At 49.2% G+C, this 16,651-nt stretch overlaps 1 protein-coding gene across 5 annotated transcripts in view; it reads left to right on the top strand.

Annotated features, from left to right (window-relative positions):
- The window catches only part of RIPOR3 (RIPOR family member 3), an 84,543-nt gene that overhangs the window by 25,367 nt on the left and 42,525 nt on the right, over positions 1–16,651 (top strand). For 4 of the 5 annotated variants that reach the window (XM_029071035.1, XM_029071040.1, XM_029071034.1 and 1 more), the window contains exon 2: positions 5,814–5,939. In XM_029071035.1, coding sequence (XP_028926868.1) covers positions 5,839–5,939 — 101 coding nt within the window. In that variant the 5' untranslated portion in view covers positions 5,814–5,838. Of the gene's footprint in view, positions 1–5,813; positions 5,940–16,304; positions 16,468–16,651 lie in introns of those variants that run through there. The other variant, XM_007671387.2, reaches the window with a different exon arrangement.

Raw genomic sequence — 16,651 nt, 5'->3', positions numbered from 1 at the left:
TGGAAATCAGCCCAAGCAGCGTGGCCTCGTGGAAAGAGCGCGGGGCCGGGAGTCAGAGGATCTGGGTTCTGATCCTGGCTTCCGCCACCTGCCTGACGTGTGTCCTCGGGCAAGTCCCTTAACCTCTCGGGGCCTCAGTTTTCTCAACTTAAAATGGGGATTAAATACCCGTTCCACCTCCCATGTGGGCCGGGGACTGTGTTTGATCGATCAGTGTCTACCTTATAGTCAGTGCTACAAACATCGCAATCATTCTTCTCTGTAGTATTCTTCCATGCTCCTCTCACCCCTCTTGCAATTGTCTTTATTGTGTGTGTGTGTGTGTGTGTGTGTGTGTGTGTGTGTATTAGTGTGGCTCAGTGGAAAAAACCCAGGCTTGGGAGTCAGAGGTCATGGGTTTGAATCCCGGATCTGCCACTTGTCAGCTGGGTGACTTTGGGCAAGTCACTTAACTTTTCTGTGCCTCAGTTACCTCATCTGTCAGATGGGGATTAAGACTGTGAGCCTCATGTGGGACAACCTGATTACCCTGTATCTTCCCCAGCGCTTAGAACAGTGCTTGGCACTTAGTAAGCGCTTAACAAATACCAACATTATTATTATTATCATTATTATTAGGAGAATCTGGTGAAGTGAAACCAACACTATATTTCCCATGGCCATGATCAGTGGTAATGATCAGTGGGGCCGCCCACTGGTTCACGTCCCTGGCCTCTCTCCTCCAAGAGGCTTTTCCCAGTTATTTTCCCCAGTTCACTCTCCGTTGTGCATCATCTCTACACTTCAACCCCTTCTGGACACTTGATATTCACCCCAACCCCAAACCCGGAGCACTTATGTACACTTGTCTGCTGAGTGGCTTTGGACAAGTCACTTCACTTCTCTGTGCCTCAGTTCCCTCATCTGTAAAATGGGGATTGAGACTGTGAGCCCCATGTGGGACAGGGACTGTGTCCAACCAATTTGCTTGTATCCACCCCGGGGCTTAGTACAGTGTTTGGCACATAGTAAGCACTTAACAAATACCATCATTATTAATATATCTTTAAATGATATACATAGATCACTGATGTATTCATACTAATGTCTGTCTCCTCCTTTAGACTGTAAGCTCGTTATGAGCAGGGAACATGTCTGCTAGTTTTGTTGTATTGTACCCTGCCAAGTGCTTAGTACAGTGCTCTGCACATAGTAAGCAGTCAATAAATACGATTGATTGATTGATTGATTGGAGGAGAGTTAAACTCCTCGGCGAGGCTGAAGGGGGGTTAGGTCCAAGTGGGAGCCCCCCCGGGCAGCATCCGAGCTGGGATGGCTGCTGGAAGGGAGGAGGAATGGGCGGGATCAGAAGACCTCTCATTCCCTGCCCAGGCTGTAGGGTTGGGTTGGGGCGGGGATTCAGAGCTCCAGGCAACATGGCGCCGTTGGCCGCACATGAGAGCGGAACCAGTCCTCCAAATCCAGAAACCTAACTTTGAAGGCTGGAATATTTTTCTAGGTAGACTCTGGGTGCCGCTGGGAACCCTCTGTGTCACATCGAACCCTGGATACTTCTGAGAGCCATGGCTGTCGCTGGGAGGCTTGGATGCTTCTGGGAGCTCTGGGTGCTAATTGAGAGCCCTGAGTGCCACAGGGAGCCCTGGATACCTCTGGGAGGGCCTGGGTGCCTTGGTGATGCTGTGGATGCCTCTGGGAGATGCCTCCCAAGAAATCTGCCGGCCCCCAGATTCCCTTAAAGGCACCATCCAGGCAGGACCCGGCTCGTCCCGGCTCGGCTCAGTCCCGGCTGGCTGGTGGGGAGAGGTGTGAGTTTAACTACTGCACGTGGCTCGTAAAAAGGCCTCTCCCTGCGTCAGTGGGCCTTCACTGACATTCCTCCACAGGGAGCAGTTAAAGGGGAACTGCATGGTTGGGGCCAAGAAAATAATTCAAACCAAGTCTGCATTCTGCTGGTGGTTTCTCAGTGGACCGGAACATGGAGCGCAGAGCGTGGAGCAGGACCCCCAGTAGAAAGACAATTGGAAGTGGCGGCCTTTCATCCCCACTAGCCCGCTGCGGGGAGGTGTCCTGGAACCCCGGAAGGGCTTCCCCTTCTTGGGATGACTCCCATCGAGGAGGGCAGCGTCTTGTCCCGTGGAGTACGGTTAAAGCTTTCTCACCCTGCACTTTTTTCTTCTTCCTTCCCAGTAAACAGCAGGCAGGGAGGATACGGTCCATGTCCCACATGGGGCTCCCAGCTTTAATCCCGTTTTACAGATTAGATAAGGGAGACCCGGAGACATGAAGTGACTTGCCAAAGGTCACCCGGCAGACACGTGGCAGAGCTGGATTAGAACCCAGGTCCTTCTGACACCCAGGCCGGTGTTTTCTGATTGATATGCCAGACCCGGCCTGTCTAAGCAGTCACCCCCTGGGTAGCTGGACCTGACCCAGGGTCTCGTCTCTGGTGGCTGAATCGCTCCTGAGGTCAGAGAGCAGTCTTCCTCAGAGTCTCCGTTCCTTCTACTAGGCCATTTGCTGCTTCTTCCCAACAGACATCTTGGATGTAATTGGTAGGAGGGGAAGTGTAAGTAAACTTCCTTGGGGCAACCATAAAGCGATTCAAAAATACTTTCAGTAAAAACACTTGCTGATATTTCCAAGGAGTCACATTTTTCTCACCCAACCCCATTGAGGCTGTAGATACAGAGTGAGTGTAGGCAGTGCTGTGATTTCTTTGCTTTTACGTGGGAGGGACCAAAGATCTTTTTGAAAAGGCTCACTGCTCCCTCTGAAAACTAACAGATAGTCCAGCAAGGCAGGGTTTTTACAACCTGGCTTTCAGGGGGTTTATATTTCAATCCCTGCACTACCTGGTGTCTCTAAGGGCCAGCACCAGGCAAGTAATAATAAAAATAAAATAATAATAACGGTAAAAATAATGAAGCAGGGTCACCTCGTAGATAGAGCACGGGTCTGGGAGTCAGAAGGACCTGTGTTCTAATTCCGGCTCCACCACTTGTCTGCTGTCCGACCCTATACAAGTCACTTAACTTCTCTTGCCTCAGTTACCTCATCTGTAAAATGGGGATTAAGTTTGTAAGCCCCACTTGGGACATGAACTTTGTTCAACCTGGTTATCTCGTAATACTAGCACCTGGTACCAGTGCCTGGCACGTAGGAGAAGCAGACTGGCTTAGTGGATAGAGCAGGGCCTGGGAGTCAGAAGGACCTGGCTTCTAATTCCAGCTCCACCACTTGTCTGCTCTGTGACCTTGAGCAAGTCACTTCTCTTCTCTGGGCCTCAGTGATCTCACCGGTAAAATGGGAATTAAGAGTGTCAGCCCCATGTAGCACCAATACAGAGTTGATATTATTAGTAAGTTCTTAACAAATGCCACAAAAATAATAATAATGGCATTTTGTTAAGCATTTAATACGTGCTAAGTGCCAGGGTAGATGCAATACAATTAGAAACCATCTCTGTCCCACATGGGGCTCACAGTCTAAAGGGGAGGGGTAAAAGGTATGGAATTCCCATTTTACAGATGAGAAAACTGAGGTAGGTATTGAATTTCCCATTTTACAGATGAGAAAACAGATATAGAGAAATCAAGTGACAGGATTAAAACCCGGCTCTCCCGACTCCCGCTCTTGTGCTTTTTTTCTACGGACGTTGCCGCTTCTCTAAGGGAACTGGAGAACTTCCAGAGGCCTGTATGTTCTACGAAACCAGAAAACACGGGCTGCTGACTTGTTGGAAGGGTTTCCTTTTCTCGCTCCTGGCTCCAGCCTCCTCCCACTCCTTCCTCCCTTCAGCCCCAGATTTCAGAGAATTCACACGTTCCCCTAGGCTCACGCTAGCGAGCGGCTGTCTCTAATTTCATGCTCTCTGGGGCTTCTCCAGGGCCTCTGAGTCCCAGAAACCCCCAGCAGTTGGGCGAGTTGAGCTCGTGGTGGAGGCTGCCAGAACCGAAGAGGCTCCGAGGGGGGTGGAGATTGTGCAGTAGCTACCAGAGCCGGGGCTGGGGGGAGTGGGATGGGAGGGGAGGTCGTCACCAGAGGACTAGCTGAACTGAACTCTTGATAACCCAGAGGAGCGCTCAGACTCGTGTTCGTTACAGGGCTGGCCTCTTGCCCCAACTCTGATCTTGAGTACCAACTCTGCTCTATTGTACTTTCCCAAACTCTGCACTCACTTAAGCGCTCAATAAACACCACTGATTGATCGATTATTTGAACCTGGTCGGGGGGAGGGGGGGATTAAGGAGCTGCAAATGCTTTAAAGTCCCAATTAGGGGGAGGTTCCCAAGGACCCTGAGAAAACAGACGGTCCCCCCCGTCTGAATTTTTCCGACAGGTCAGCCGCCCGGAAATGCCATCGCTTCCTCCTTTGTATCTTATGCTATCTTACTTGTACTTCCCCAGCGCTTAGTACAGTGCTTTGCACACAGCAAGCACGCAATAAATGCGATTGATTGACTGAGTCCTGGATCTTATCATTTTCTCTCACTCTAGTGGAACTGGCTATTTTTGAAACCCTCCCTAAAAAATGAAACTCTGTTGGCGATCTCTCCCAATCGCTAAGTACAGTGCTCTGCACAGAGTAAGAAGTGTGGCCTAATAATAATTGTGATATTTGTTAAACGCTCACTATGTGCCAGGCACTGTACCTAAGCACTGGGTGAATACAAGCGAATTGGGTTGGACTCAGTCCCTGTCCCATGTAGGGCTCGCAGTCTCAATCCCCATTTTACAGATGAGATAACTGAGACACAGAAAAGGGAAGTGGCTTGCCCAAGGTCACACAGCAGACAAATGGCGGAGTCAGGATTAGAACCCATGACCTCTGACTCCCGAGCCCATGATCTATCTACTATTCCAAGCTGCTTCGAGGAAAGAGCATGGGCCTGGGAGTCAGAAGACCTGGGTTCTAATCCCGGCTCCACCACTTGTCAAATGTGTGACCTTGAGGAAGTCAGTTAACTGCTCTGTGCCTCAGATACCTCATCTATAAAATGGGATTTTAGAGTGTGAGGCCCCCTGTGCGACAGGGACTGTGTCCAAACTGATTAGCTGTTTCTACACCAGCACTTAGTACAGTTCCTGGCACGTAGGAAGCACTTACCAAATGTCCTTAAAAAAAGAGAAAGCATTCTTTAAATTCCATTGATTGATTGATTGATTGAAAAGAGCCATCAATCAAGTAATAGAGAGCAGCACGGTCTAGTGGGAAGAGCACGGACCTTGTTGTCAGAGGACCTTGTCTGCTGCAGCTTGTCTGCGGGACGTTCCTGGGAGAGTCTCTCAACTCTTTTGTACTTCAATTCCCTCATCTGCAAAATGGGGATGAAGAGTGTGATTTCCGGGATTGAAAGAGGGGAGCGAGGGCCTTTTTCTGAGTGGTAACTGTGATGGAGGACAGTTCAGTTAAGATCTTGAGACTCCCTCCCATTTGGCTGTACGAAGCCCACCGAGCTCTCTCAGGGAAGCACGCCTCCCAGCTTGGGCAGCAGCTCTGAATGGAAGGAAGATGGCTTGGAGAGAGAAGAGAGGAAGACAGAGGCGCTGCAAGAACAGGAGGAGGCTGGAGCATGCCTGGGATCAGGGGGAAGGGCAAGAAAGGAATGTGTTGGCTGGCATGCGTTCCTGCTGTCCAAATGTGCCCTGGCCAGATGCTGGCAAGAGGCCTGGGTGTGATTCCAGATGGAGGATCCCACCCAGAGACTGCGGCGTCCTCTGGGGGGTTTGCATTTGCTTACTCCGCCCGGGATTCGGCCCTGCCGTGCCCCCGGCCAGCTCTCAAACTTGGCTTTGTCTGTTCTTCTCCCCAGGTGGCAGCTCCTTCCGCTGGTGGACATGTCGGTGAAAGTCAAGTACCTCTCTCCTGGGGATGTGGGAGCCGTGGGCAGAAGCTCCTCCTTCGCCGGGTTCAGCACCGGGCAGGAGAGGAAGATCGCGTAAGTGGGGTTCTCACTCCTCCGTTCCGGCGTCTCCCTCCAAATGCTCTAAGCCCGTTGATCTGGGCAGGATGGGGGTCTCTGTGGCTGAGAGGACCTCCTGTTTCCTCCCTCTCCTATCCTCACCCCCAGGCATCTCCCCGCAGAGCTTCTCTGAGGACCGGGGTTCTTGGAGAAGGAAAATCCAGAACACTGGCCCCAAAGTGTTCAGAAGAATTGTAAGTGAGTCACAGAATGAAAGTGAGCAGCTCATAATGACTGTAGTATCTGTTAAGTGCTTACTATATGCACCGTTTCAGTACTGGGACAGATGCAAGATAAACAGATTCCACATGAGGGTCATAGGCAAAGTAGGAGTGAGAAAAGGTGATTGAATCCCCATTTTGTAGATGGGGGAACTGAGGCACAGAGAAATGAAGTGACTCGACCAAGGTAACACAGCAGGTGAACAGTGGAGCTGGGATCAGAACCGGGTCCTCTGACTCCCAGGTCTGTGCTCTTAGAGAAGCAGCATGGTATAATGGTTAGAGCACGGGCCAGGGAGTCAGAAGGTCATGGGTCCTAATTCCGGCTCTGCCACTTGTCTGCTATGGGACTGTGGGCAAGTCACTTAGCTTCTCTGTGCCTCAGTTACCTCACCTGTAAAATGGGGATTAAGACTGTGAGCCCCTCAGTTATCTCATCTGTAAAATGGGGATTGAGACTTTGAGCCCCGTGTGGGACAAGGGCTGTGTCCAACCCGATTTGCTTTTACCTTCCCCAGCGCTTAGTACCATCTTGTCTTGTCGCTTCCCACTCATTGCGACACCACAGACTCATCTCTCCCAAAACGCCCCGCTCTCCATCTGCAATCGTTCTGGTAGTGGATCCATAGAGTTTTCTTGGTAAAAATACAGAAGTGGTTTACCATTACCCCCTTCCGCACAGTCTCCACCTCGACTCTCCCACGCCGTCGTTGCCCAGCATGGGTGAGTTTTGACTTGTAGCAGATGGCCTTCCACTCGCTAGCCACTGCCCAAGCTAGGAATGGAATGGACAGGCCTCTGCTTGACTCTCCCTCCCATAGCTGAGACTGGTAGAGGACTGGAAACTCCTCAGGTGTGACCTTGAGAGGGGAGCTTAGTACCATGCCTGGCATATAATAAACGTTTAACAAATACTATTGTTATTATTATTAAGGCAAACCCGAGTTCCTACAGGAAGGTGGTAGGGAGCAAGATTAGAACTGCCAGTCTCATAGTCTCAAACAGTAGTATTTATGGAGCATTTACTGTATGCAGAATACTGTGCCAAGCACTTGGGAGTGGGAAAGTACAATATAGCAGAGGCAGACGTTCCCTGCCCCCAAGGAGCTGCATCTGAGTTTTTATTTTATTTTTTTTAATGGTACTGGTTGAGCACTTATTATGTGCCGGATACTATACTAAGTGCTGGGGAAGATGCAAGCTAATCAGGTTGGACACAGTCCACGTCCCATGTCGTGCTCGCAGTCTTAATCCCAGTTGTACAGATGAGATAACTGAGCTACAGAGAAGTGAAGCCACGTGCCCAGTGTCACACAGCAGACAAGTGACGTTGCTACAGGAAGGTGGCAGGGAGGAAGATTAGAGCTCTCAGGCCCACAGTCTCCACCACTGAACCACACTGCCTTCCTGGAGAGGAGCCCCAAGGCTCTCAGGGAACCCCCAGCCAGATTCACCGCTGCTCGCCGAGCCCACTTCTGAAAGTCCCATGGGGTCGGGGGTGAGTTCACCAGCTGCTCTTTCAGTTGCCTCCCCGAGGTACGAGCACAACCCCCAAACTGTTAAGAACTTGCTTCCCTTCTGGATTTCCCCCTTTTCTTCAGTTCTCTCGGATCTTTCTGTACTTTCCCCATTTGCAAAATCTCAAGTACTGTGAATTGGTGGGGTTTTTATATGGCCTGGAACGCTCTCCCCTCCTCAAATCTGACAGAAAATTACTCTCCCCCTCCTTCAAAGCCTTACTGAAGACACATCTCCTCCAAAAGGCCTTCCCAGACTAAGCCCCACTTTTCCTCATCTCCCACTCCATTCTGCGTCCCCCTGACTTTCACCCTTTGCTCTCTCCCCCAGGCTACCCAGCTCCACAGGACTTATGTATATATCTGTAATCATATTTATCTGTATTGACGTCTGTCTCCCCCACTCTAGATTGTGAGCTCACTGTGGGCGGGAATCTTCACTGTTTATTGTTGTATTGTACTTTCCCAAGCGCTTAGTACAGTGCTCTGCACACAGTGAGGGCTTTATAAATACAATTGAATGAATAAATGAATATGGTATTTGTTCAGTGCTTACTATGTGCCAGGCACTGAACTAAAATCCTGGGGTAGCTACAAGCTACTCAAATTGAAAAAAGTCCCTATCCCACATGGGGCTCACAGTTTTAATCCCTGAGGCCCAGCGATATTAAGTGATTTGCTCAAGGTCACACAGCAGATAGGTGGTGGAGTTGCGATTAGAACCTAGGTCCTTCTGAATCTCAGGCCCATGCTGGAGTTCTACTAGTTCTACTAGGGCATGCTGGAGTTCTATAGGACCTATAGTCGTATGGAACGGGGTGGCTGGAGAGGGCAAATAAACACATCCCAAGCTGCTGAGGGAGAGGGGCTTTCCAGGCTAGGGAACTTGGTTCCTTCTCTTCCCAATTCTTGGCAGTCTGGAGGCCAATGTTTCGACTAAACACCTGTCGGAAGAGAGCCTTGGCCTGCCAGATAATAATAATAATAATAATGGCATTTGTTAAGCGCTTACTATATGCAAAGTACTGTTATAAGCCCTTGGGTAGGTACAAGGTAATCAGGGCGTCCCACGTAGGGCTCATAGGCTTCATCCCCATTTTACAGATGAGGGAACCGAGGCCCCGAGAAGTTAAGTCACTTGCCCGAAGTCACACAGCTGACAAGTGGCAGAAGCGGAATTAGAACCCACCTCCTCTGACTTCCAAGCCCGGGCTCTTTCCACTAAGCCAAGATGCACACCTGGTCTCTCTGCCCAGCTGTGCTGCTGAAGGCTGCGGGGCCTGGTCACCCTGGTGACCCCGGGGGCCTGAGCCCCACCAACCTTACCCTTTTCTGCCTTTTACCAAAAAAAAAATTGCAAAGGAAAACCAGTGGCTGAGTAGGGAGGTACTCAGGGGTAGGTAGGTAGGATGAAGGGGTGAGGGAGAAGTGAGAGGGAAATATGGTCATTGATGTGTGGAAGGTGTTTATGTGGGGAGACAATGGTGGCGAAAAAGTGACCGGGGAAGAAGTGGCTCACAATGGGATGAGGTGGGGAGCAGAAAAGGTAGGATCAAAGATGGGGGGATGGAGAGAGAGGAAAGAGAGGGAGGGGGAGAAGAGGAGGGGGGAGCAAAGAAGGTAGAAACAAGGATGGGGGAATGGATAGAGAGGGGTGTGAGGGAGGGAGAGAAGAGGAAGAGAGTGTTGTGGAGGAGGAAGGGGGTAAGGGGAAGGAGGACGAAGAGGATGAGAAGGAGGAGGAGGAGAAGGGAAGGAGGGGGGAAGATGGAGGCGGGCAGGCTACCACCACTAACGCCAGCCCCTCTCCCACCGCCCCACACCTCCACCACTGCCACAAACACCTCCGCCCGCCTCCCCCACCCCAACACTGCCTCTAAAACCATCCCCGATCTCCACTAGCCGGCCCGGGGACCTCTGGCTTTTCCCAGGACAAACTAGGAGTCGGATGGTGGTGGCCCCAGTGGCCACCTACCCCGACCAGGACTGGTCTTTTGGCCTTCTTCCTCTCATTTGGCAGCACCTAGAGCCCATTCATTCATTCAATAGTATTTATTGAGCACTTACTATGTGCAGAGCACTGTACTAAGCACTTGGAATGGACAGTTGGGCAACATGCAAACACAGTCACCACCCCAGCAGAACCGGTCCACGTTGGGGTCAGTCCTTTGGGTTCGGGGGGGAAGAGGAGGAGGTGGGCAACCAAGTCTCCCCTTCTTTTTCCCTCTGCCATGTCGTCTCCATAACACTGTGACTGAGGCGTCCCCTCCAACCACGGGGCTGGGTCCTCCTGGAGGACCGGATAGACCTCTACAAAGCTTGACCGTCCCCCCCCACAAAGCAGCATGTAAGTGTAGGCTGGACTGAGGTAGTTGTCATGGATGGCTGTGGCTATAGGGGTGAGGTTATTTTTTTTAATAGTATTTGCTAAGCGCTTACTATGTGCCGGACACTCTTTTAAGTGCTGGGGTAGATGCAAGATAATCAATTTGGACCCAATCCGTCTCCCCCCGGGGTTAACAGTCTTAATCCCCATTTGACAGATGAGGTAAATGAAGCACAGAAAAGTGAAGTGACTTATTCAAGGTCACCCAGCAGCAAGTGGCGGAAAGGGGATTAGAACCCAGATCTTTCTGACTCCCAGGCCCGTGCTCTAGCCAGTAGGCCACACAGGAAGAGTGAGTGAGTGAGGAGAGGGCACTGCTCAGGAAGGAACTAAAAGGTCAAGGGTGACTGTGGACCTGTGAGTGTGCATGTGAATGTGTTTGTGTGTGTGTGCTGACCCCCCCACACCCTACTTACAGATCTTCAAATGATGTCACCGGGGCCGTACTCTGTCATTTTTTGAACTCTAGGGGGGCCTTGGCCTCCACATGAGCAGAGTGGAGATTATACAGCTGATATGCTTTCCTCTTCTTCCAGGATGGTGGGTGGGGAGGCAGGGAGAAAAAAGCCACAGAAGAGGCTACTTTCAATATGAGATTCTCAGGAATGCAAAACAGCCTCAGCCGTACTTATTGAGCATCTACTATTCTAATCCCAGCTCTGACACTTGCCTGCTGTGTGACCTCTGGCAAATCATTTCTCTGCGCCTGTTTCCTCATCTGCAAAATATGGATTCAATGCCTGCTCTGCCTCTCGCTTAGTGAGACAGGAACTATATCTGCCCTGATTACCTTCTATCTACTCCAGCGCTTGGCATATAGTAAGAGCTGACAAATACCACAGTGATCATTATTACCGTATGTAGAAAACTGAGTTAAGTACTGGGAAGACAAACAGTACAACAAAGGGAAGTTACATAAGACTGGACCTCCTTGCTAGGGAAACTGACAATCTAATGAGGAATACAATGGAAGCAGAATGGCCTAGTGGATAGAGTTTGAGTTTGGGAATCAGAGGACCTGGATTTTAATCCCGCCACCCCCATGCTTGCCTGATGTGTGATTTTGGGCAAGTCATTTAACTTCTCTATGCCTTAGTTTCCTCAGCTGTAAAATGGGGATTTTAATATCTGTTCTCCCTCTTACTTAGACTGTGAGCCCCATGTGGGAAGGAACTGCATCCAACCTGGTTAACCTCTATCTACCCCTGTGCTTAGAACAGCTCATGACACACTGTAATAGCTTAGCAAATAATATTATCATTATCGCTAAGGTCATACACATTGCCAAGCTATTCAGTGTGCCTCATTCTGGTCTCTTGTGGTCGACCTTCTGCTCACGCCCCCCCTCCTACATGGAACTCCCTCCCTCCCACATCCGGTAGACCTCTGCTCACGCCCTCCCTCCTACATGGAACTCCCTCTCTCCCACATCCGGTAGACCTCTGCTCTCCGCATCTTCAAGATCCTTTTGAAATCCCATCTCCTTCAGGAAGCCTAGCCCAATTCATCTCTCATCTCCCCACTATTTTCCCATCTCTTGTCATTTCATTGTCACCTAAATATTTGAGTATTTACCCCATTTACGCCTGAAGCATGCATGTACATATTAGAACAGTGCTTGGTACATAGGAAGCGCTTAACAAATGCTATCATTATTGTTATATCTAAACTCTGTTTGTTTCCCCCCCTGTAATTTATTTTAGTGTCTTTCCCAATCCCCACTAGATTGTAAACTCCTTAAAGACAGGAATGATGTCTCTTTATTGTACTCTGCCACACAAGCAGTGTGCTGTAGTGGAAAGAGTCAGGGCCTGGGAGTCAGAGGACTTGGGTACTAGACCTGGCTCCACCACCTGCTACTGTATGACCTTGGGCAAGTCACTTCCCTATTCCTCAGTTACCTCATCTGTAAAATGGGACGGTGAGTCCCATGAAGGACACGAACTGCATCCTACCTGATCAGCTTGGATCTACCCCAGCATTTAATTCAGTGCCTGGCACATGGTAAGCACTTAACAAGTATGATATCAAGCGCAAAGTTCAGTCCTCAGCACAGAGGAAGTGCTCGATGACTACTATCGATAGAAATATACAGTAGCGACAAGAAAAAAGACAAATATCAGAAGCAAAGCCAGTCAGTCAATAAACAGGTAAAATGCTGAGGTAAGTGGCTGAGGGGTAGGCAGGAATGGGATGCTGGTGTGATTAATCAGGGAATGCCTCCTGGAGGAGGTGGCTTTTGGAAGTGGTGTTCACCAGTTACTCATGCCAAGTGATGGGAAAGATTGGGCTCAGGGAAACAACCTGTTTGATTTGGACACGTGTGGGCAATCTTCCAAGCTTGAGAGCAGCCCTGCAATGGTGTGGGGAAATAGAAGGGAGGAGGCTACCTGGATTGCAAAGAAACACAGCTGGGATGATGGAATAATAATAATTATTATTCATTCCTTAATTCATTCAATCGTATTTGAGTGCATACTGGGCAGTGCTGTATTAAGCACTTGGGAGAGAACAATATAACAATAAACAGGCACACTCCCTCCCCACAACAAGCTTACAGTCTAGATGGGGAGACAGACATTAATATAAATAAGTAAATGATGGAGATGGACAAAAGTGCCGTGGAGCTTGGGGGGTGGCGGTTTGAATAAAGGGAGCAAGTCAGGGAGACGCATAAGGGAGTGGGAGAATTATAATGATGATTATAATTATTATAATAACGATGATGATGCTAAGTGCTTATTCTGTGCTAAGTGCTGTGCTAAGCGCTGGGGTAGTTACAAGGTAACCAGGCCAGACAGAGTTCCTGTCCCACGAGACTGGCAGTCTACTTCATCAGCTGCTACTGCTGAGCTCCAGTGAGTTCCACCATCTTGGGAGAAGTTCCTACTCTACCTGGGATACCAGATCCCTCCTCGTTCCCAGTTTCCCACGGGGAAGACCCCTCTTACTGTCTCCGTTCTTGGGATCGAATTGGTCTGCAGGCACTCGGACCTTCTGCTCGTGGACTGGTTTCCTCTGCAGCTCTGGCCTCTGCCCTCCAGCCTTGGGGGGCGGCTCTTCCGCATCCCAGCAGAGGGTTCTGCTTCCATCGCCTCCCCATTCTGGGGCTTCCCAAAGCATTCCGGGGTAAAGGATTTGGGTAATCGAGAATGGATAGGAAGAATTAAAGAATTGAGAAAATGGTGACCCTCAGGAAAGCAAAAACAACATTTCTGACTTGAAAGCTGACCAAGGGCAAAAAGTAACTGACAAGAAAAATAATGAAAGTATTTGTTAAATGCTTTACTCTGTGTCAAGCACTGTGCCCAGCCTGGGGTAAGTATAAAATAATTGGATGAGAACAGAGTCTTTATCTTACATGATACAATCTATGAGGGGTGAAGAACAGGTATTTTTCTCCCCATTTTACAGATGAGGAAACCGAGGCACAGAGAGGTTAAGTGATTTGACTAGGGTCAGCCAGCAGACCAGCAGCAGAGCAGAAACGAGAACCCAGGTCTCCTGACTCCCAGTCCCCTGCTCTTTCCACTAGGCAACCCTGCCTCCTATTGAGGCCTCTATGCTCTATGGTTAGAGCATGGGCCTGGGAGTCAGAAGGACCTGGGTTCTAATCCCAGCTCTGCCACTTTTCTGGTGCATGACCTTGGGTAAGTCTTTTAATTTCTTTGTGCCTCAGTTACCTCATCTGTAAAATGAGGATTAACACTGTAAGGCTCATGTGGGACAGGGACTGCGTCCAATGCGATTTGCTTGTACCCACCCCAGTACTTAGTACAGTTCCTGGCACATAGTAAGCATTTATAAAATACTATTATTATTATTATTTTGCACAAGCCCACAGGTGACCCCTCCTAATGTGGCCTCTGGGAAAATCGCGCTGGGTAGGACACTAGGGAAATTGGGACCAGATCATTTCCCCCTTCTCCGGATTTGCACCCTGAAGATCAACTGCAGGTTGAGAAGCAGTGTTGCGTAGAAGCAACAGGGTTAGAGAAGCAGCGTGGCCCAGTGGATAGAGCACAGGCCTGGGGGTCAGAAGGTCCTGAGTTCTAATCCTGACTCCTCCACTTGTCTGCTGTGGGACCTTGGGCAAGGTCACTTCACTTCTCTGTCTCTCAGTTATCTCATCTGTAAAATGGGGATTAAAACTCTGAACCCCATGTGGGACAGGGACTGTGTCCAACCTGATTAACTTGTATCTGCTCCGGCGCTTAGAATGGTGCTTGACACCTCGGAGGTGCTTAACGAATACCGTAATTATTATTAGCTCCAAAGGCAGCAGGGAAGGGAGCAGTCTGTTCACTGGCGTGAGGGACCCCAAGAGCCGAAAATCAAGAAACAAGGCACGGAGAATCCCACTGCTGTTTTTAAGGGCTCTGCCCCTCTCCGTGGCCCCTCTGGCCAGGGCGGGGGGTGACCCTAGTTTCTGTTTCAGCCCTCACCTTTCCCATGGTAACATAATCTGGCTCAACTGGATTCCGTAGCCTAGAGGCTCGGTTGCTATGGAAGCGCTGGGAGGCTAACCATCAGTCCACCTTTCCAAGTTTCTGGTGAACCACATGCTTTCTACTGACCAGGCCGATCTTAACCCGTTCACGGCAGCAGCCCAGTACCCTCTCCAGCACTTGTTCTTAGGTCGGGTAACATGAAGAGGCACGCTCAGATTGAGGGGCTTGTGGGGTTAATTGTGCTGTCAACATCACCCCTATATCCTCCTTTGTCAGGAGGTGGGGAGGAGTTGGGGTGTTCCGCTGTGCTTGTCAATCTTCTCCCTGCATCTATCCCGCTTGCTTCCTCTGTCCTGCTCGCTGGTCAAATGCCCGAGGTTGTTTAATACAGGTTAGCCCAAGACAGAGAGACTCGTTTGTGTTTTTCTGTTGTTGTTGGGGCTGTGCAACTGTCAGCTGCAAAATGAAATATTAACTCGTGGTGTGTAACTGAATGCTAGTGACGAAAAACCCCCACAAATGAATTGATATCATTTCAACCGGTGCTCACTGCTTTGGGGTAGTTATAAACCATATTTCTAGCTTGGTTTTGTACTTACTAAATTATCGGGCTGGGTTAGGCACTGTGTAACATAAACACAACATTACATGGGGACCTTATGGTCTCAAGTGGCGTGCAGGCATACAGTACACAAGTATCACACAGATGTGTATGATATTACAAAGGGAAGCAGTGTGGCTTAATGGAAAAAGCACAGGACACCTGGGTTCTAATCCTGACTCTGGTACGTACCTGCTGTGGAATTGTATATATTTTTATTACCCTATTTATTTTGTTAATGAGGTGTACATCCCCTTGATTCTATTTATCATGATTATGTTGTCTTGTTTTTGTCCGTCTCCCCCGATTAGACTGTAAACCCGTCAATGGGCAGGGATTGTCTCTATCTGTTGCCGAATTGTACATTCCAAGTGCTTAGTACAGTGCTCTGCACATAGTAAGCTCTCAATAAATACTATTGAATGAATGAATGAACCTTGGTCAAGTCATTTGCTCCTGTGCATCTCATGTTTCCTCATCTGTAAAATGAGCACTGAACACCTGTTCTCCCTCCTCCTTAGACCCTGAGCCCCCTGTGGGATAGGGGATTGTGTCCAATCTAATTTTCCTGTATCTAGCCCAGTGCTTAGTACATATCTTGGTACATAGTAAACAGAACTTAACAAATACCACCATTTCATTGTTATTTGTATTCCATCTGTCTCTGGTAAGTGGGGTCATCTTAAAGAGTCAGAGGACCTGAGTTCTAATCTTGGTTCCACCTCTTGTCTATGTGATATTGGGCAAGTCACTTTAATTTTCTGGGCCTCACTTACCTCATCCATAAAATGAGCTTTAAGACTGTGAGCCCTATATGGACTGGAACTGTGTCCAACCTGATTAGTTTGTTCCTACCCCAGAGCTTCATACAATATCTGGCACATAGTAAGCACTTAAAAACTATTTAAAAAACCCAAACAAATAGCAAATGCTAATTTCTCAGGGAACATCTTGGTACTGAAAGCAGGAGAATTCTCTTCAGGTGAACTCAATGGCACAGCTTGGTTGTTAGGGTAGATTTCTCTGGGAGAATTGGATTCTCAAGCATTCTCGTCTGAGGCCAGGGCAGGGGGAGCCAGCTGAACGAGATGATGTGTTAACAGGTAAGTCAGCAGAAGCACCCAGATGCATGTTTAATAGCCATCCCAATCAGCCAACAGGAGCCTTAATAGCCGGAGAAGTATGTGCCCTAGTGAGATCGGGAGTTTTGCTAAAAGAAACACCCTTGAAGAGAGGGGGTTATCCTTTCTTGTGACTGGCATCTAAGCTCCTGTGGTTGCTTCTTGTCTGCTAGAGATGGCTGCTTCACGCAAGTCTCGTTCTAAGAGGTTTGTGTTGTTTTAAGTTTCTGTTTGTTTTAAAGCCTGGCATTTTCTCTCTTCCTTTCTGTTAGGATGGGTGGACCCTAATCCAATAGAATTCACCTACACCGGGTGAGGAAGTGGAAACTTTCTCAGGGTTGTGTGAATTTGGGGTAAGGGGTGGGGGGGTGATTCTTCTCTGCTACCCACA

This window comes from Ornithorhynchus anatinus, chromosome 8 (genome assembly GCF_004115215.2).
Source record: "Ornithorhynchus anatinus isolate Pmale09 chromosome 8, mOrnAna1.pri.v4, whole genome shotgun sequence".
In the NCBI taxonomy this organism is placed as follows: domain Eukaryota; kingdom Metazoa; phylum Chordata; class Mammalia; order Monotremata; family Ornithorhynchidae; genus Ornithorhynchus; species Ornithorhynchus anatinus.
This window is presented reverse-complemented; position numbering and strand designations above follow the sequence as displayed.